Source organism: Mustela putorius, unplaced genomic scaffold (genome assembly GCF_011764305.1).
Source record: "Mustela putorius furo isolate JIRA1106 unplaced genomic scaffold, ASM1176430v1.1 tig00003899_pilon_pilon_pilon, whole genome shotgun sequence".
Lineage (NCBI taxonomy): Eukaryota > Metazoa > Chordata > Mammalia > Carnivora > Mustelidae > Mustela > Mustela putorius.
In genome coordinates this window covers 1872889-1889846 of record NW_025422048.1, presented here as the reverse complement: position 1 = coordinate 1889846, position 16958 = coordinate 1872889, and the positions used below count along the sequence as shown (strand labels likewise).

The 16958-nt window shown below is 45.3% G+C and overlaps 1 protein-coding gene across 1 annotated transcript; it reads right to left on the bottom strand.

Moving 5' to 3' along the window:
• Nucleotides 1-1597: 1597 nt before the first annotated feature.
• LOC123388461 (synaptonemal complex protein 3-like) lies at nt 1598-3747 on the bottom strand. The gene is made up of 4 exons (XM_045068076.1): nt 3677-3747; nt 2626-2778; nt 1817-1886; nt 1598-1643 (listed from the first exon to the last, which is right to left on the bottom strand). The coding sequence occupies exons 2-4, from the start codon at nt 2747-2749 to the stop codon at nt 1598-1600; spliced, it is 240 nt and encodes a 79-aa protein (XP_044924011.1). The 5' UTR covers nt 2750-2778; nt 3677-3747.
• Nucleotides 3748-16958: the final 13211 nt, after the last annotated feature.

The window sequence follows — 16958 nt, the reverse complement described above, 5'->3', positions numbered from 1 at the left end:
ACGTAATTATTAACATTTGATGCTGAAAGCTATTCTTTGCAGTTTATTCAAGACAACACAGGCAATATTGGATCAGCAGCATTGGAAAGACAACTAGTGTTTTTTTTTTAAAGGCCTCACATCAAAAATCAAGATTATTAATCTTCAAGATGAAGTCGTCATTATTCAAGATGGTTTTTTTTCCTGTGAAATCTTTCAATTACTCGTATCTGAATTCCAATTCATTTATATATATATTTTTTGCCTGCACACACCCTTTATTTAACTTATCCTGGAAAAAGAGCTAATAAACAAAAGTTACTATCTTCCAAAATGTGTAAAAAAAAAAAAAAATGAGGGGGTGGGGTGGTTCCTCGATGACAGTCTTTAATTTTCTCTTGAAAAGACAGTTGTAGAGGCTAGTCTTTAATAAATGTATAAAATATCCTTCAAATGAAAGGACTCACTGAGATGGATTCTCATTAGAATTTAATATATAAAACACACTTTATCATTCTATTTTAAAAGTGCCCAAAAGGAAAAAAAAGTGTCCAAAAGGGATACAAATAAATAATGAAAAAAGGGTGTGTGTGTGTGTGTGTGTGTGTGTGTTTTCATTTAGCCAATGAGGTTTAACTATATTTGAGTTAAAGACAAAAGACCATGGAGAGTTTAAGGAAATAGAAGAATTTATTCGGAATGAAAACACTTCCTAAATATGTTTTTAGTAAACAAATGGAGTTTTTATTACATCATTTTTAAAAAGCAGCTTTGCAATTAGTGAAATTTTTAATACTTCAAAAACGCTTTCCTGGGCATTTGATTGTATGTTATGGATCTGCCATCAATAGCTATTTTCCAGGGATCATGAAAAGGCATGCTGTTCTACAACTATTTTCTATATCCAGTTTGCCACGTGTAATAATCAGTACTTTGCCACCACCAAGTAGAGCAAAGCTTTCAATACATACCTGCTTGTATGATTCATCCATACAGAGGACTCAAATATTGACTTGGACTCTTTACTAAGAGTCTTGCCCTGTAACCCAGTTAGTGTTTAAGGGACATCTGACAGAACGATTGGAAACTTTTAGGTCTATTCGGTTCTGATCACATATTAGTAGCATGCTGGCAAAGTGGTCTTTAGTTTTCCATTGCACAGTTTATTAGTGTAAACAACATGACAGAGACTTACTCTAAAGGGTTCGATTTAAACTTCTGCACCAAAGAAAATAAATAGAAAAAAGTCAAGGAAAATGACTACAATGAGAAAATTAAAAATTGATATTTAAAAACTGACCTGTCACCTCCTCTGGGACACAAAGTGGAAGAGAGATTATTTTGTGCAATGTTTTCTAAGAGCCCCATAGTCCATCAAATGTACCCATGTGTAAAATAAAAGCATCACTCTTAACTCACCACTGGCAGCCCCATTTTCTACACATCCATGATAAAACAGGTAACTAGGGAAATCTATGAAGCCAAATCACACTAAATACTTAGGGAAAATCCTGTGTCTGAGAACAAGGTATGAAATGTCAGTGTTGTACGCCATTGAAAACATTTCCCGTCACTATGTATTATGGCTCAAAACAATTTACTTGTGCTGAAATAGTTCTTAAGTCATACCTTCAAATCTTTCCAACATATTCTGTAATTCATTCCTGTAAAGAAATGACATTAGGTATTTAATTAAGGGTACCTAAAACAGCATGCTTGTTTTCTGGATGAAATACATCATGCCAGGTGCTTCACATACAGTACTTGTTACCTGAGCCAACTTTATTATTCTTAAAGTACCTTATGAGTCAAGTGAAAAATGCTTTAAACACGTTACCCAACATCTGCCAGAAATGATCCTGCTGGAGGACTTCTTCCCCAGTAGTTATTAGTTACTGGATTGTTTCCTGCGTTGAAATAAAAGTGGAAAACATTTGAAAATGAAGTATGCCGGTGGGCATTAAGGAGCGCGCGCGATGCGATGAGCGCCGGGTGTTCTAGGCAACAGACGAATCGCTGATGAACGTCATATCACAAAGCAACGGTGCACTACGTTGGCTAACTGAACTTAAATTTAAAAAAAAAACAAAACAGAACAAAAAACAACAAAGTGTGGCCTTTGGGGGTCAGTTCTCAGGGAGCAATATCCTCAACTGTGGAGTGCTTCAGGCCTCCCTCTTGCAAACACAAGGTTTTTAAGGCAGCCATAGGAAAGGCAGCATGCCCGTGCGAGGTCGGATGCAACTAGTTCAGGGACCAGGACCACGCGACGGAGACAGCGTTACGAGTCTTTCAAGGTTAATGCCAGAGTACATCACCCAGCAGGTGTGAGATATTTTGGAAAGAAGGACTGCCGGGGGGAGCAGAAGAGCTGCTATCTAAGCCTCTGTAATATCCTGGTCTGGGACAGGAGGATCAAGGGGGCAGCCTCTGGTACCTCCAACTGCTTTTACATACGTGCGCGCGCGCGCGCGCACACACACACACACACACACACACACACACACACACAGAGGCACGCACGCATGCACGCACGCACGCGCGAGGAATTTACTGTTTGCAACGCTGAGGACTCCGAAGCAGTGACCTGCCGCGTGTGCGGTATCTACATGCGCCATCTCTGCAAAGGTGTCAGACAGACAGTACCTTGCACCTCTGGCCCGCTCAGCTGTCTTCTCTCTTGTCTCCCAAAGTCATAGGCTGCCATACCCTGAGCCTCCACGGGGGCCTTCGCAGCTCTCCCCAGGCGCTTCCTCCCAGCCGGCGGCATCCCGAGGTGTCTTCCGAGCTCTCCCGCACCTTGTGAGCGCAAACACGTGTTAAAGAAATGGGAACACGGTCAGGGAGCGATGCCAGGCAAGGGTCCCCTGCGCAGATCAGAGGGTGTGTGTCCTCATGTCTCTTGTTGGACCAGGACAGGGCAAAGAGGACGCGGCCGGCGGACCCCTTTCCCCTGCCTCCCCGTCCCCCCCCCCCCCCCCCCCCCACCTCCCGACTCCTCTGCGCTCCTGGCTCCCTGCTCGGCCCCGACCCAAGGCACGCGACCCGACCCGGGACATCTCTCTGACTGTCAGGACCTTGCGCCACATTCTTGCTCCTGCATTGGGACAGAAGCCATCCCCGCCCCGTTCGGAGCCCGCGGGACCATGTGCTGGCCTGGAGGCCCAACCGTGGCCGGGACAAAAACAAGGGTCCCCTTGGAATGGATGGGGAATAAACCGTTCTGACCCCGTCCGGGGACGGTCAGGTCGAGTGGTGGTGGAGGAGGGGGGCCTCCTGGACGCTCCATCTGGACCCCAGGACGACCTCAGGGGACCAAACTGTCCTGCCGGGCCGGCCAGGCAGGAGGGCCAGAGGCAGACGGCCCCTCCTCACCAGCTGTGACCCTCCCAGGAAGTGGGGACCCCGCCCGGCCGGCCCTGCCAGCCCTGCCAGCCCTGCCCTCAGGGGCCTCGTCGTGTCCTGTCGGAGTCCCAGAGGACCTCATGGGGACATCACGTCAGAGGTGAGCCCAGCCGCCGCCGCCGCCCCACACCCAGGTCCCCTCCCGTCTGAGGAGACGCCCCCCCCCCCACGGCCACACAGTGCCCCGGGTCCGCCTCCCTCCACGCTGGGGCCTCCCTGAGGGTCCCTATGCCCCACCCCCGTCCTCTGTCTCTCTCTGTCCCTCCCCCCATCCCTCCCGCCGCACAACGACCTCCACACCACGTCCTCGGCGAAGCTCCTCCAAGGGCGTCGTGAGGGAGAGGAGGCAGCCAGCCACGCCTAGGCGGGAGCGTCGCTGATTGGCTGGCATAGCGCGCATGCGGGAGGCGGGGCCTCGGCCGAGACACGCCCCCTGGACCAACCGCCGTCCAGGCACTCACTGGTCCTGAGGATCGAGGATCGAGGATCGCTGGTCGAGGGTCGAGGATCGAGGGTCGAGAGTCGAGGGTCGAGGGTCGAGGATCGAGGTCCGAGGTCCGAGGTCCGAGGACCCGGCTGCGGTTCAAGGACGTTACAACAGGTCATCTTCCGCAGAAATCACAAAAGGATACGGGAGTGTGGAACAGGTCGGTGCTCAAGCCTCCACCTTCCGGACCTGGGACACTTGGACAATTCCTACTCCGTGTCCTCCCGGGGCCCTTCCCACCCACTGCTTCCACTCCCAGAGGAATAGCCATCCTCCTGCTTGCCCTGTGTAAGCCACCCCCGCCCCGCTTTCTACGGTGTTTTGTTCTTTTGTTTGTTTATTTGTTTGGGTTTTGTTGTCATTGTCGTCGTCGTCGTCGTCGTCGTCGTCGTCGTCGTTTGGGGTGGTCGGCTGGTGGTTGGTTTTTTTTTTTGTTTTAGAGACCCGTGTATGTATCCTTGACGGTCCTGGCCTCCTGGTGTGCTGCCTGGATGGTACAATAAACTGTATCACGTTCTGCCTCGTGCCCCGCCACTCCCTTCTTCACCCGACACTGCGTCCTAGCAGTGTCTATACCATCCCACGGAGCCCTACTGCTCTCCTCTTCCCTGCGGCAGCGCACGCCACTGGGGGACGGCTCCCCAGCCCGTTCATCCATTGCCTTGTCCGTGCACATGTGGATACTTTCCACTTTAGAGCCCCGAAAAGCAGTGATGCTGGGAACACTCTGATGCCTGGCATACGTGCCAGGGTGTTTCGCAGCGCTTAAAGGAGTCCACGAGCTCAGAGCCGGTAATGACCTGTTCACAATCCCACCAGCAGAGCACAGCAGTTCCCGTTTCTCCACTTCTGTGCCAACACTTGTTATTCTGTTGGGTTTGGGGGGGTGGGGGTGGGGCGAGAGGGTTGTTTTTTTTTTTGTTTTGTTTGCATTTTGTTGCTTTGTTTGGTAACAGGCATCCCAACGAGTGTGAAGTGCCACCTCCTCGTGGTTTCGATCCGCACCTCGGTGCCGATGACTCCTGTTCCGTCCTTTCATGTGCTTCTGGGCCATTTGCAGACTTTCTTTGCAGAAATGTCCAGTCAAGTCCTTTGCCAACTTTTTAATCTGTCTTTTTTCCTTTTCCCATTGTGGCTGAGTCATAGGACCTCTTCATGTGTTCAGGATTTTAATCTCTTATCAGATAGACTGTTTGGAATTATTTTTATCCATTCCCCGGGCTGCCTGGGCGCCGTGCTGATAACGTCCTTATCAACACACGTTTTAAGCGTTGTTGTTTTCCGATTTATCCATTTCTTCCCCTTGCCTCCTGGGCCTTTTAGAATGAAATTGTCTGAACCCTAAGGTCATAAAAGTTTTCTCCTACATTTTCCTAAAATTGTTTTAAGGTGTTACTTTGCATTTTTTTAGTCTTTGTTCATGCTAACTTGATTGTTGTGTTCCCTGTCAGAAAGTGATCTAATTGCTTTTTTCCTCCCATGAAAAAATAATTGTGTCATCTTCCTTTATTGAATGGTGCCCGCTTTCCCCGCTGTCAGCTGTGCCATGTCTGTCATATGTCAACATTCTCTATGTCCCTGATTCTGCTTCTCTATCCTGCTCCACCGGTCATTTCGTTTATCCCGCGCCAAAACCACAGCTTCCGCTAGAATGAAGATTCTAAGTCAGATCCGTCTGACTCTGAATCCGTGAACATTAGCTTACACTGTGATGCCTAAGTTTCTTCAGCCGTTCCTCACAGCCTCCACAAGAGGGTCTACTCTACATATGAAGACACTTAGCGTCTTGACTCCTTTGACTCCCCTTTTGTCCTCTCCATTCTGAGCTTCTTACAGTTTCCTCAAGCACACCATTGCTGTTTCCTGCCACTGGGCCTTTGAACAAGCTCAGCCAGCTTCTCTGTTGGGTCTTGCTTGACACTCCTTCCTTTGCCTGCCACCGTGACTTGTGCTGCCTCTCTCCTCTCGCTGCACTGTCATCCAATCATCTGCGTGCTAATGAGACTGTACTATTTTGCCTCACTTTGACCATGCGGGAAACCTGCACAACTCTACCAACCAGATTTGGAACCTACAATTCATATTGGCCACTGTCTGCCCATTAAAAACAAAACAAACAAAAAAAAAAAAACCAACAGCACACTTCTGTGGGCTTTACTGCCCTTTGAAAGTATACATACCCATGACTCATTTAATTACCTCAATAACCCTCTGGAAGATGAATTAGTGTAAGGCCAGATTATAATTTAAGAGGATGAGCATCAAAGAGTACAAATGTTTACCCAAGTTTGCAGAGCTGCGCAGTAGGGCTAGGGCCAGACCTTTGGTATTTTTGGCCCGTTGCTGTCCCCTGGCCCTTGCCCGTCACTGTTTTGTGTCACTTTGCCTCTCTGGGAATAAACCACATCTTCAGCTGTGAATCATGATCTCCGGCAGTGTTGTCTCTTCCAGTAACACAGAAAATGGTTTGAAGAGTGTCACTGTAGACGTGGAGGTCCTTTACAAAGTTGTTGTTTTTTTTTTTTTAATATAATTTTTTATTTTTTATAAACATATATTTTTATCCCCAGGGGTACAGGTCTGTGAATCACCAGATTTACACACTTCACAGCACTCACCAAAACACATACCCTCCCCAATGTCCATAATACCACCCCCTTCTCCCAAACCCCCTCCCCCCAGCAACCCTCAGTTTGTTTTGTGAGATTAAGAGTCACTTATGGTTTGTCTCCCTCCCAATCCCATCTTCTTTCATTGATTCTTCTCCTACCCACTTAAGCCCCCATGTTGCATCACCACTTCCTCATATCAGGGAGCTCATATGATAGTTGTCTTTCTCCGCTTGACTTATTTCGCTAAGCATGATACGCTCTAGTTCCATCCATGTTGTCGCAAATGGCAAGATTTCATTTCTTTTGATGGCTGCATAGTATTCCATTGTGTATATATACCACATCTTCTTGATCCATTCATCTGTTGATGGACATCGAGGTTCTTTCCATAGTTTGGCTATTGTGGACATTGCTGCTATAAACATTCGAGTACACGTGCCCCTTCGGATCACTACGTTTGTATCTTTAGGGTAAATGCCCAATAGTGCAATTGCTGGGGTCATAGGGCAGTTCTATTTTCAACATTTTGAGGAACCTCCAGGCTGTTTTTCCAGAGAGGTTGCACCAGCTTGCATTCCCACCAACAGTGTAGGAGGGTTCCCCTTTCTCCGCATCCTCGCCAGCATCTGTCATTTCCTGACTTGTTGATTTTAGCCATTCTGACTGGTGTGAGGTGATATCGCATTGTGGTTTTGATTTGTATTTCCCTGATGCCGAGTGATATGGAGCACTTTTTCACGTGTCTGTTGGCCATCTGGATGTCTTCTTTGCAGAAATGTCTGCTCATGTCCTCTGCCCATTTCTTGATCGGATTATTTGTTCTTTGGGTGTTGAGTTTGCTAAGTTCTTTATAGATTCTGGACACTAGTCCTTTATCTGATATGTCGTTTGCAAATATCTTCTCCCATTCTGTCAGTTGTCTTTTGATTTTGTGAACTGTTTCCTTTGCTGTGCAAAAGCTTTTGATCTTGATGAAATCCCAATAGTTCATTTTTGCCCTTGCTTCCCTTGCCTTTGGCGTTGTTCCTAGGAAGATGTTGCTGCGGCTGAGGTCAAAGAGGTTGCTGCCTGTGTTCTCCTCAAGGATTTTGATGGATTCCTTTCGCACATTGAGGTCCTTCATCCATTTTGAGTCTATTTTTGTGTGTGGTGTAAGGAAATGGTCCAATTTCATTTTTCTGCCTGTGGCTGTCCAATTTTCCCAGCACCATTTATTGAAGAGGCTGTCTTTTTTCCATTGGACATTCTTTCCTGCTTTGTCGAAGATTAGTTGACCATAGAGTTGAGAGTCTATTTCTGGGCTCTCTATTCTGTTCCATTGATCTATGGGTCTGTTTTTGTGCCAGTACCATGCTGTCTTGATGATGACAGCTTTGTAATAGAGCTTAAAGTCCGGGATTGTGATGCCACCAACGTTGGCTTTCTTTTTCAATATCCCTTTAGCTATTCGAGGTCTTTTCTGGTTCCATATAAATTTTAGAATTATTTGTTCCATTTCTTTGAAAAAGATGGATGGTACTTTGATAGGAATTGCATTAAATGTGTAGATTGCTTTAGGTAGCGTAGACATTTTCACAATATTTATTCTTCCAATCCAGGAGCATGGAACATTTTTCCATTTCTTTGTGTCTTCCTCAATTTCTTTCATGAGTACTTTATAGTTTTCTGAGTATAGATTCTGTGTCTCTTTGGTTAGGTTTATTCCTAGGTATCTTATGGTTTTGGGTGCAATTGTAAGTTGTTGTTTTTGACGTAAATTTCAAAACAAGTTAATGGGGGAGGTACTATTTTTGACATTTTGGAGGGCACCTAAACGTTATGAAATGACAAACCCATTGAAGAGTTCGTGCAGACCAGACCAGGTGACAAGCACAAGGGGGCTATCCTCGGCAGGGCAGAGATCGGTAGTTCAACAACGATTTTCCGGTTCCAAATTTTCAGGGACATTCTGATGCTCTATGGCTGCCACGAGGAGGGGAATCTGAATTTGTAGGAAGCTGCCACAAGGGGTTTGGGTAATTGATAAAGATAACGTAAGGTAAGTGCTGTGGAGGGTCCTGTACCTACCTAAGCATTCCATCCTTCACCCTTTCATCCTTGCTACCAGAACCTTGACCCCATCGCATAGAGAGGGAAGCACATGGCCCAGTCCAGCTCCTGTCCCAGATGACACCGGTGGCATTCCTAGGAAAGCTTCTTGAACTGGAACGACGCAGCTGGTTCCCCGCTTTGATCTTTCCCCTTTCTCTTGCCAGCCAGCAATACGGATACAACGTCCGTGTCCTTGGAGACAAAAGCCACAGCTAAGCATAGAGGGACAAGAAGGAAGAAAGATCCTGGCTCCTTGAGCTGTGGTACCAGCGCTGAATGACGTATTCCTACTGTGTGTCACCAGGAATAAAGGTATTTGTCTGAGCCACTATTCAAAATGCAGCAAAATGCAATTCATAATGATAGAGCGGTGCATAACTGAAATTTCTTTTTACCCAACTCGTATCAGGTGCGGTGGTGGGCTGTTCACTGTAACAGTTAAGCCCAAACACATTTAATGACTCAAAACTACTTCGTTTATTTCTCCTGTAACACTTCCGGGAAAGTGAGTATGTCCTCCTGGTGGGCATTATCCGTGCACGTCTACAGGGACCCAGGCTGTCAGAAAGTCTGCCACGTTCAACACGTGGCTTCCACGTTTGCCCTGGAGGTGGCCCGCTTTGCAGTTTGCTCAAGGGGGAAAAGAGCAGAGAGGTGCACCAGGTACAAGGTTTCTACGAGTCTGGTCTGGCCGTGGCACACATCATTTCCGCTGACATCCCATTGCCTGGCTCTCAGTCACACAGTCACACCTAACAGCAAGGAAAGCTGGGAAAGGATGCCTAACTGGGGGCCCAGGACTGCAAGATTTTACAGGAGTGCAAGGATTTTAGGTGGAGAGGAGTGCAAGAATTTAGGTGGTGAGCTGGAAGACCCTGAAACCTGTGCCTTTCTAAACTTAATGTAAAACTTGACTGCATTGGGTTTTCTTAAAGGGAAACTCACAAAAATGCTCAAAGCCTGAACTGAAAGTCCAGCATGAAATTAAACAAGGCCATCCCACTTTATGGACTGTGAGGCAGTGAGCTAATAATCTCTTGACTTCTCTAAGCCTCGCTGACTTTCTCACTATCTTAAAGGCACAACAATAGTATTTGTCTCATCATATTTGGGGTGAAATTAAGGGAAGTAATGCATAAAGACACTCCAGGGCACTCAATAATATAAGGCAAGCACTCAAGTGTTAGTAACAGTATAATGACATTAATGTTCATAATTAATTCTATTTAATTGTGAGTATGTTATAATAATTATTATTTGGCCATTATTATGGCCACTTCTTTTAGCCACTGGTACACAGTTTCCTGAATATCAAACACTGAATGCAAACTTGTGCCTGCCGTATATTTGAAAGCATAAAAAACAAATATTTTCATCATCAGGATTACATATAACATTTCATTAACAAACGTGGATTCGGGATGGGAAACGTACCGTTTAAGTATACGAATTATTTAGGGTCTGTCAAATGTCTCAAGGGCACTCTTATCCTTTAAGGCAGTATTTCTCCCACAGAAGTCAGAGAGGACGACAGATGTTTGAATAAAAGCAACAAAAAAAAAAAAAAAAAAACTGCGCACAGTTCCGGTTGACCCCTCTCTTCTTTTTTTCCTTCCACTCTCCCTGTTCTCCTTCGGCCTCCATAACTGCATACTCTCCTGCTATCCCCTTTCATTCTGGCAACTTCTTATTACCATTGCTAGGTCCTTCTTTTCTTTTGTTTTCTTTTTTGAAGATTTTATTTGTTTGTTTGTTTTATTTTACTTTTATGTATTTTATTTAATTGATTGATTGATTGATTTATAACTTATTTATTTATTTGTCGGGGGGGGGGTTGGTTCACAAGCAGGCAGAGAGGCAGGCAGAGGGAGAGGGAGAAGCAGGCTCCCCGCTGAGCAAGGAGCCTGACAGGGGACTCCATCCTCGGACCCCAAGATCATGACCTGAGCCGAAGGCAGACGCTTCACCGACCGAGCCACCCAGGCGTCCCGCTAGCTCCTTCTTTTCAAATGAGCCTTCACGTGATGGCGTTCCTCAGGACTTGGTTTTATGTGGTTCTTTTCTCAACTTATACCCTTTCCCTAAATGCTTCCATGTATGCCCATGGTTCCAATGGCCATTTACATCTGAGTTTCTCAAAGTGTGGTGCATGGGATCGCCTGTATCAGAATCACGGAAAAGAGAGGGTTAAAAAGTCCAGATTCCTTGGATCTGTCCAAGGCCTGCCCAATCAACTGTGTGGGCGGGCCCTGGGAATCTGCATTTTAAATAAATTCTCCAGGTTGCTCTCAACCCGACTAAAGTTGGAACCACTGTATTTGTCAAGGAGGCGACCTGACTGTCTTTAACAACGGCAGCTCAACATCTCCATCTGGTGGCTTCCTAACACCACTGTCTTTGTTTTGCAAATGTAGTCCATGGATGTTAGAAAACTATTAAAAACGTGAAAAACCCATACATACATATAATAAAAATAGTATATCAAAATTAAAAAAAAAAAAAAACAACAACTGAAAACAGGAAAGAAATAGGAACAGAGGACATTAGGGGAGTATCTGCTCCATGAATAACCAAGATTGAGTTGTGACATCTTTTGACTTTTTCCAACACCAAACTTGAATTTGTCTGTACTAAACGTTTAAGGGGAATTCAAACGGATGCATCTCAGTTGTCACCCGACTACACAAAAACACAGGTATTGGATGACTCCTATCTGTAGACCATTGCACCATGCATGTTTTGATTTCTTACAGGAGGAGTTCATGAATTTTCAATGTGTCTCTCCAGAGGTTAGTTAATAAAAAAAAAGTTCCACTTTCCAAAAACAATTTAATACAATTCTACTGTTAAGTCTTTCTTCTAACTAATAAAGCAATCAATACTCATGGTAGAATAATTTTCACAGAATATAAAACTTACGGAGGAAATGGAATTCATACGTCCTTCTCCTACTGAGACATGCGAGACAGTTTGAAATTGGGGGATGCTCTCCGCTTCCTTCCTTCTCTCTTCCTCTCTCTCCCACTCTTCCCCCTATATTATTTTCCTTTAACACTTCACTTTTTCGTTCCTGCCTTAATTTGCTACTAGCCCTGGGTTGTTTGGGTTTGTTTTGTTGTTTTTTTCCTTCCTGGTTTTAGTCACTCGTTTTACTTCTTTCATCTAAGATTTAGAAGCAAAGCTTCAATATTTTACTCCGTCCAACCCCTCTTTCATACTGACTACTTCAAGTTAGCGGGCTAACGCTTAGCCAGTGAAATATGTTTTGTTTCTAATTCCCTTCCTTATGCTATTCAACATTTCACTGGCTCTTGTAAGCTCACCAGTGTGTTGGGTGAGAGGTGACTGATGATGACCCTCCAGCAGGGGGAGGGCAGGGTTAAGTATCTTCTCTTCAGCAAGTGCCTCCGGGACAATGGTATATCCACACACAAATGAATGAAGTTGGACACTATAGTCACACCACACACAGAACGCCTAAATATAAGAGCTAAAATTATAAAACTCCCAGAATAAAATGTCATAGTAAACCTTCATGACCTTGGATCTCTTAAATATTAGACCAAATGCAACAAAAGAAAAAAAATAGGTAAGTTGGACTTCATCAAAATGAAAGTATTTTTGCATTAAAAGACACTATTGAGGGGCACTTGGGTGTCTCAGTCAGTTAGGTGTCTGCCTTCGGCTCAGGTCTTGATCCTGGGGTCCTGGGATGGAGCCCCGCATGGGGCTCCCTGCTCAGCGGGGAGCCTGCATCTCCCTCTCCCACTCCCCCTGTTTCTGTTCCCTCTCTCTCTGTCTCTCTCTCTCTCTCTCTCTCTGTGTCAAATAAATAATAAAACAGAAGGGCTTTTTTTTTTTTTTAAGACAATGTTGAGAGAGAGAGGAAAAAAAAAGGTATATCCTACAAGATGGGAGAAAACACTGGCAAATCATATGTCTAGGGAGAGTCTAGTAACCAGATTATATAAAGAACCCTTACAACTCCAACCAAATGACAAAGCAAATGATAAAAATGGTAAAGGGATCTGAAAACATAGTTCTCCAAGAAAGATATACACATGGCTATCATGATAGTATGCTCAATATGATTAGTCATTAGGAATTGCAAATCAAAACCTAACAATAGGTATTAACACCCATTAGGATGTCTAACATTAGGGGGAACATAACAAACTGCTCTTGAGAATGTGGGGAAGTTGGAAGACTTATACACTGCTGGTGGGAATTTAAAATGGTACAGCCACCATTAGAAACAGTTTGGGGAGGGGCGCCTGGGTGGCTCAGATGGTTAAGCATCTGCCTTTGGCTCAGGTTTTGATCTTGGGGTCCTGGGATCGAGCCCCGTGGTGGGCTCCCTGTTTGGCGGGGAGCCTGCTTCTCCCTCTCTCCGGAGCTCTCTCATTCTCTCTCTCTCTCTCTCTCTCTCTGCATCTCCCCCTGCTTGTGCTCATGCTCTCTCTCTTTCTGTCAGATAAATGAAAACTTTTAAAAAAATGTATCTTAATCACCCTGCAGTACATCATTAGTTTTCGATGTAGTGTCCCATGATTCACTGTTTGCATAAAACACCCCGTGCTCCATGCAATCCGTGCCCACCTTAATACTCATCGCCAGGCTCACCCATCGCCCCACCCCCCCTGCCTTCTAAAACCCTCAGTTTCCCAGAGCCCACAGTTTCTCGTGCTTCGTCCCCCACTCCGATTTCTCCCCCTACGTTTCCCCTTCCTTCTTTCAACATCCTCCGTGCTATTCCTCATGCTCCACAAGTCAGTGAAACCATGTGATAATTGACTTTCCCTGCTTGACTGAGTTCACTCAGCATCATCTCCTCCAGGCCCACCCATGCTGATGCAAAAGTTGGGCGTCCATCCTTTCTGATGGCTGCGTAATATTCCATTGTGTGTATGGACCCCATCTTCTTTATCCATCCGTCTGTTGAAGGGCAAATTGGCTCCTTCCACAGTCTGGCTATTGTGGGCATTGCTGCTATGAACAAAATCTTCATTTTATTTATTTATTTTTTTTGCTCTAGCTTTTATTTACTTACTTTTTAATTATGTTATGTTAGTCATCATACAGTACGCCATTAGTTTTTGATGTAGTGTTCCAAGATTCAAAATCTTCAAAAGAAAATAAAAATAAAAACAGTTTGGTGGTTCCCCAAAAGCTTAAACATACGATTAGCATATGGTGCAGCAGAGATATCCCCACACCCCCCAGTTTAAAACAGGCATTCAAAAAAACACATGAACACGTATGTTCATAGTAGCACTATTCAAAACAGCCCAAAGTGGAAGCAGCCCAGTGTTCTATCAACAGGTGACTGGATCAACATAAGGTGGACTCGCCATACCACAGAATATTACGCAGACACAAAAGGGAATGTTGCAATGTAGATGAACTTTAAAATGATTATTCTGCGTATGATAAGCTACACACAAAAGGTTACATATTGTGTGATTGCATTCATATGAAATATTCAGAATAAGCCAGCCCATAAAGACAGAACGTAGATTTGTGGTTGCCAGGGGTTGGGGGCCGGGGGGAGGTGAGGAGTGACTGGGTGTTAAGATGGGCGTGAGATGTCCTTTAGAACTTGTGAAAATGTTCTGTTAAGGAGAAAGAGGTGATGCTTTCACAACACTGCAAATTTACTTCATGCCACTGAATGGTATGCTCTAGAATGTTATGTGAATCTCAGTGCAGTAAAGGAATATTTTACTTAAACATAGTGTTTCTTTGACCACTATAATAAAACGGGGAAGTGTTTTTTGGAAAAAAAAAAAAAAAAAAAAAAACAAGACGAAACAAAACCTAAGCAGTCCCATTTTAACGTATTCATTTAAAAATAATACTAAGCCCACATCTTATATCCTGACACTTTACTGAATTCCTGTATAAGTTCTAGCAGTTTTGGAGTGGAGATCTTGCCATTTGCGACAACATGGATGGAACTAGAGCGTATCATGCTTAGCGAAATAAGTCAAGCAGAGAAAGACAACTATCATATGATCTCCCTGATATGTGGAAGTGGTGATGCAACCTGGGGGCTTAAGTGGGTAGGAGAAGAATCAATGAAACAAGATGGGATTGGGAGGGAGACAAACCATAAAAGTGACTCTTAATCTCACAAAACAAACTGAGGGTGGCTGGGGGGAGGGGGTCTGGGAGAAGGGGGTGGGGTTATGGACATTGGGGAGGGTATGTGCTTGGGTGAGTGCTGTGAAGTGTGTAAACCTGGTGATTCACAGACCTGTATCCCCGGGGATAAAAATCTATGTTTATAAAATATAAAAAATTAAAAAAAAATAATACTAAGCCCATGTTGCTTACACGTAAATATGCTTTGGGAAAGAAAATCACATTTTTGAAAACAAACAGAAGTGTTAAAAGTATGGCATTGTTTTACATCATTGCAAATCTATTTAATACCTTCCTGAATAGGAAGGACCTGGATTTTCTTACCTGCCTCTTCACTTCACCTCTTGCAATCTGTTGTTTCAATGGAAAGGCAACCAAGCCATCCAGAGTCACTGATACTGCGTAGGGAGAAGAAGACCTCCCTGGCCCTCCAGAGGGTTCTCAGGGACCACCCCCAAGGCCTCCCAGAATGACCACTGGGCACTGCCGAAGTCTGCTGTTCCTTCATGAGGAGCAGCCCTTGGAGAGCAGGGACACTATGAGCTGATTTGAGAACAACGGAGCCTGGGGAACAGGGACATTAGGGCGCAGCGCAAAGGTCACACAGGCGAGGAGACGCAGACCTGCGCCTCAGACCTGCATCGGTCTTTCAGAAAGCATGTCTGATTTGAAAAGATCGACCATGGATGCACCCAACTATTTTCCCTCCCCAAAACCTACACAGGCTACATGGGGGTCGGGGGGAGGGGGTCTCGGTAGCTTTCTCCCTCTCCTCTACACTAAGAACCTGGGGAAAGCCTTCATTCAGTTGGCACACGGTTATGTAAAAAGACCAGCTTTGGGGCGCCTGGGTGGCTCAGTGGGTTAAAGCCTCTGCCTTTGGCTCTGGTCATGATCCCAGGGTCCTGGGATCGAGCCCCGCATCGGGCTCTCTGCTCAGCGGGGAGCCTGCTTCCCCGCCTCTCTCTACCTGCTTGTCTGCCTACTTGTGATCTCTGTCAAATAAATAGGTAAAATCTTAAAAAAAAAAAAAAAAAAAAAAAGTCCCGCTTGCACGTCTGTCTCTCTTGGATCGCATGTAGAATGGGAGGGCTTTGTCTGGCTCCAGAATCTGGGGTCTAGGGCTGTGCTGGGTCTGTCTGGAATCATCATCATCTCATGAGGGGCTGATTTGGGGGCATCACTTGCCAAATCAGCATTCAGTGACCTCATGTCAGTGGCTTGAAGTCGGCCATAATGGGAGTCTTTATATCACAGAAATGGGAAAACCCTGGAAATTGGAATTGTGCTCTCCCCTCCCAAGGGCCCGTCTCCAGCACATCACTGTCCAGGACTGGCCACAGAAGAATTGCCTGGAGCTCATTACCAGGAGGAAGAGCTGCATCACAGGGTGGCTCTGTCCCCTAATGTAAATGACTATGGGAGAGGAAGTGGGTGCTGTGTGCCCTGATGGTAGGAGCCCTGTCTCTGAGCATAGTATTCCTTGTCAGTGTGGTTGCAGCAGATCCCAAATGTGAGAGGTTCATCTCTGTGAACAGATCCCAAATCTGAGCACAGACCCCAAACGTGAGAGGTTCATCTCTGTCTCCCTATCGTCCTAGATCAAAGACATTTGGGGGAGTTGTGTCTCTTCTCAGGAATCACTGGTGTCCTGAAAACCCTGTCAATACACACTTGTCCAACTGTAGACTCAGGGTCATTTGGTCCTGAGCTTCTAGTTTGCCTTTCACTGACAGACATCCAAGTCCTTCATCCTCACACGATTTCTCCTCTTGGGTCATTTTAAATTGACTGAGAGTCCTTGGATTCCCACCTACACAAATACTCCTGGCCTCGTGTGTCCTGGCAGGTTGAAAGGAGACCCTTAACAGGACCTGGATTCCAGGTGTGTGTGTGTGTGTGTGTGTGTGTGTGTGTGTGTGTGTGTGTGTGTGACGGGAAAACAGAAGCTGTTATCTTTCTACTTTATTTCCTCCATAATCCACTTTCCAAGAACTCCCCTGCCCTCAATACCTTTTCTGAGAACATAGGGTATTGTCTCTAATATTTCATTCATTCATTCACTCACTCACTCATTCATTCGGTTGGTCAGGGTATAACTGACTGAGAGTGAGATCAGTGCTCTGCATCTGAGGATGTGTTAGTACTTCCTCGTTTCCATAGAAAGCTAACATCAGGGAGAACGTTTTGATGACATTCTGGTTTCCATGACAACTGGGGCAGGCCATTCTTTCCTGGAG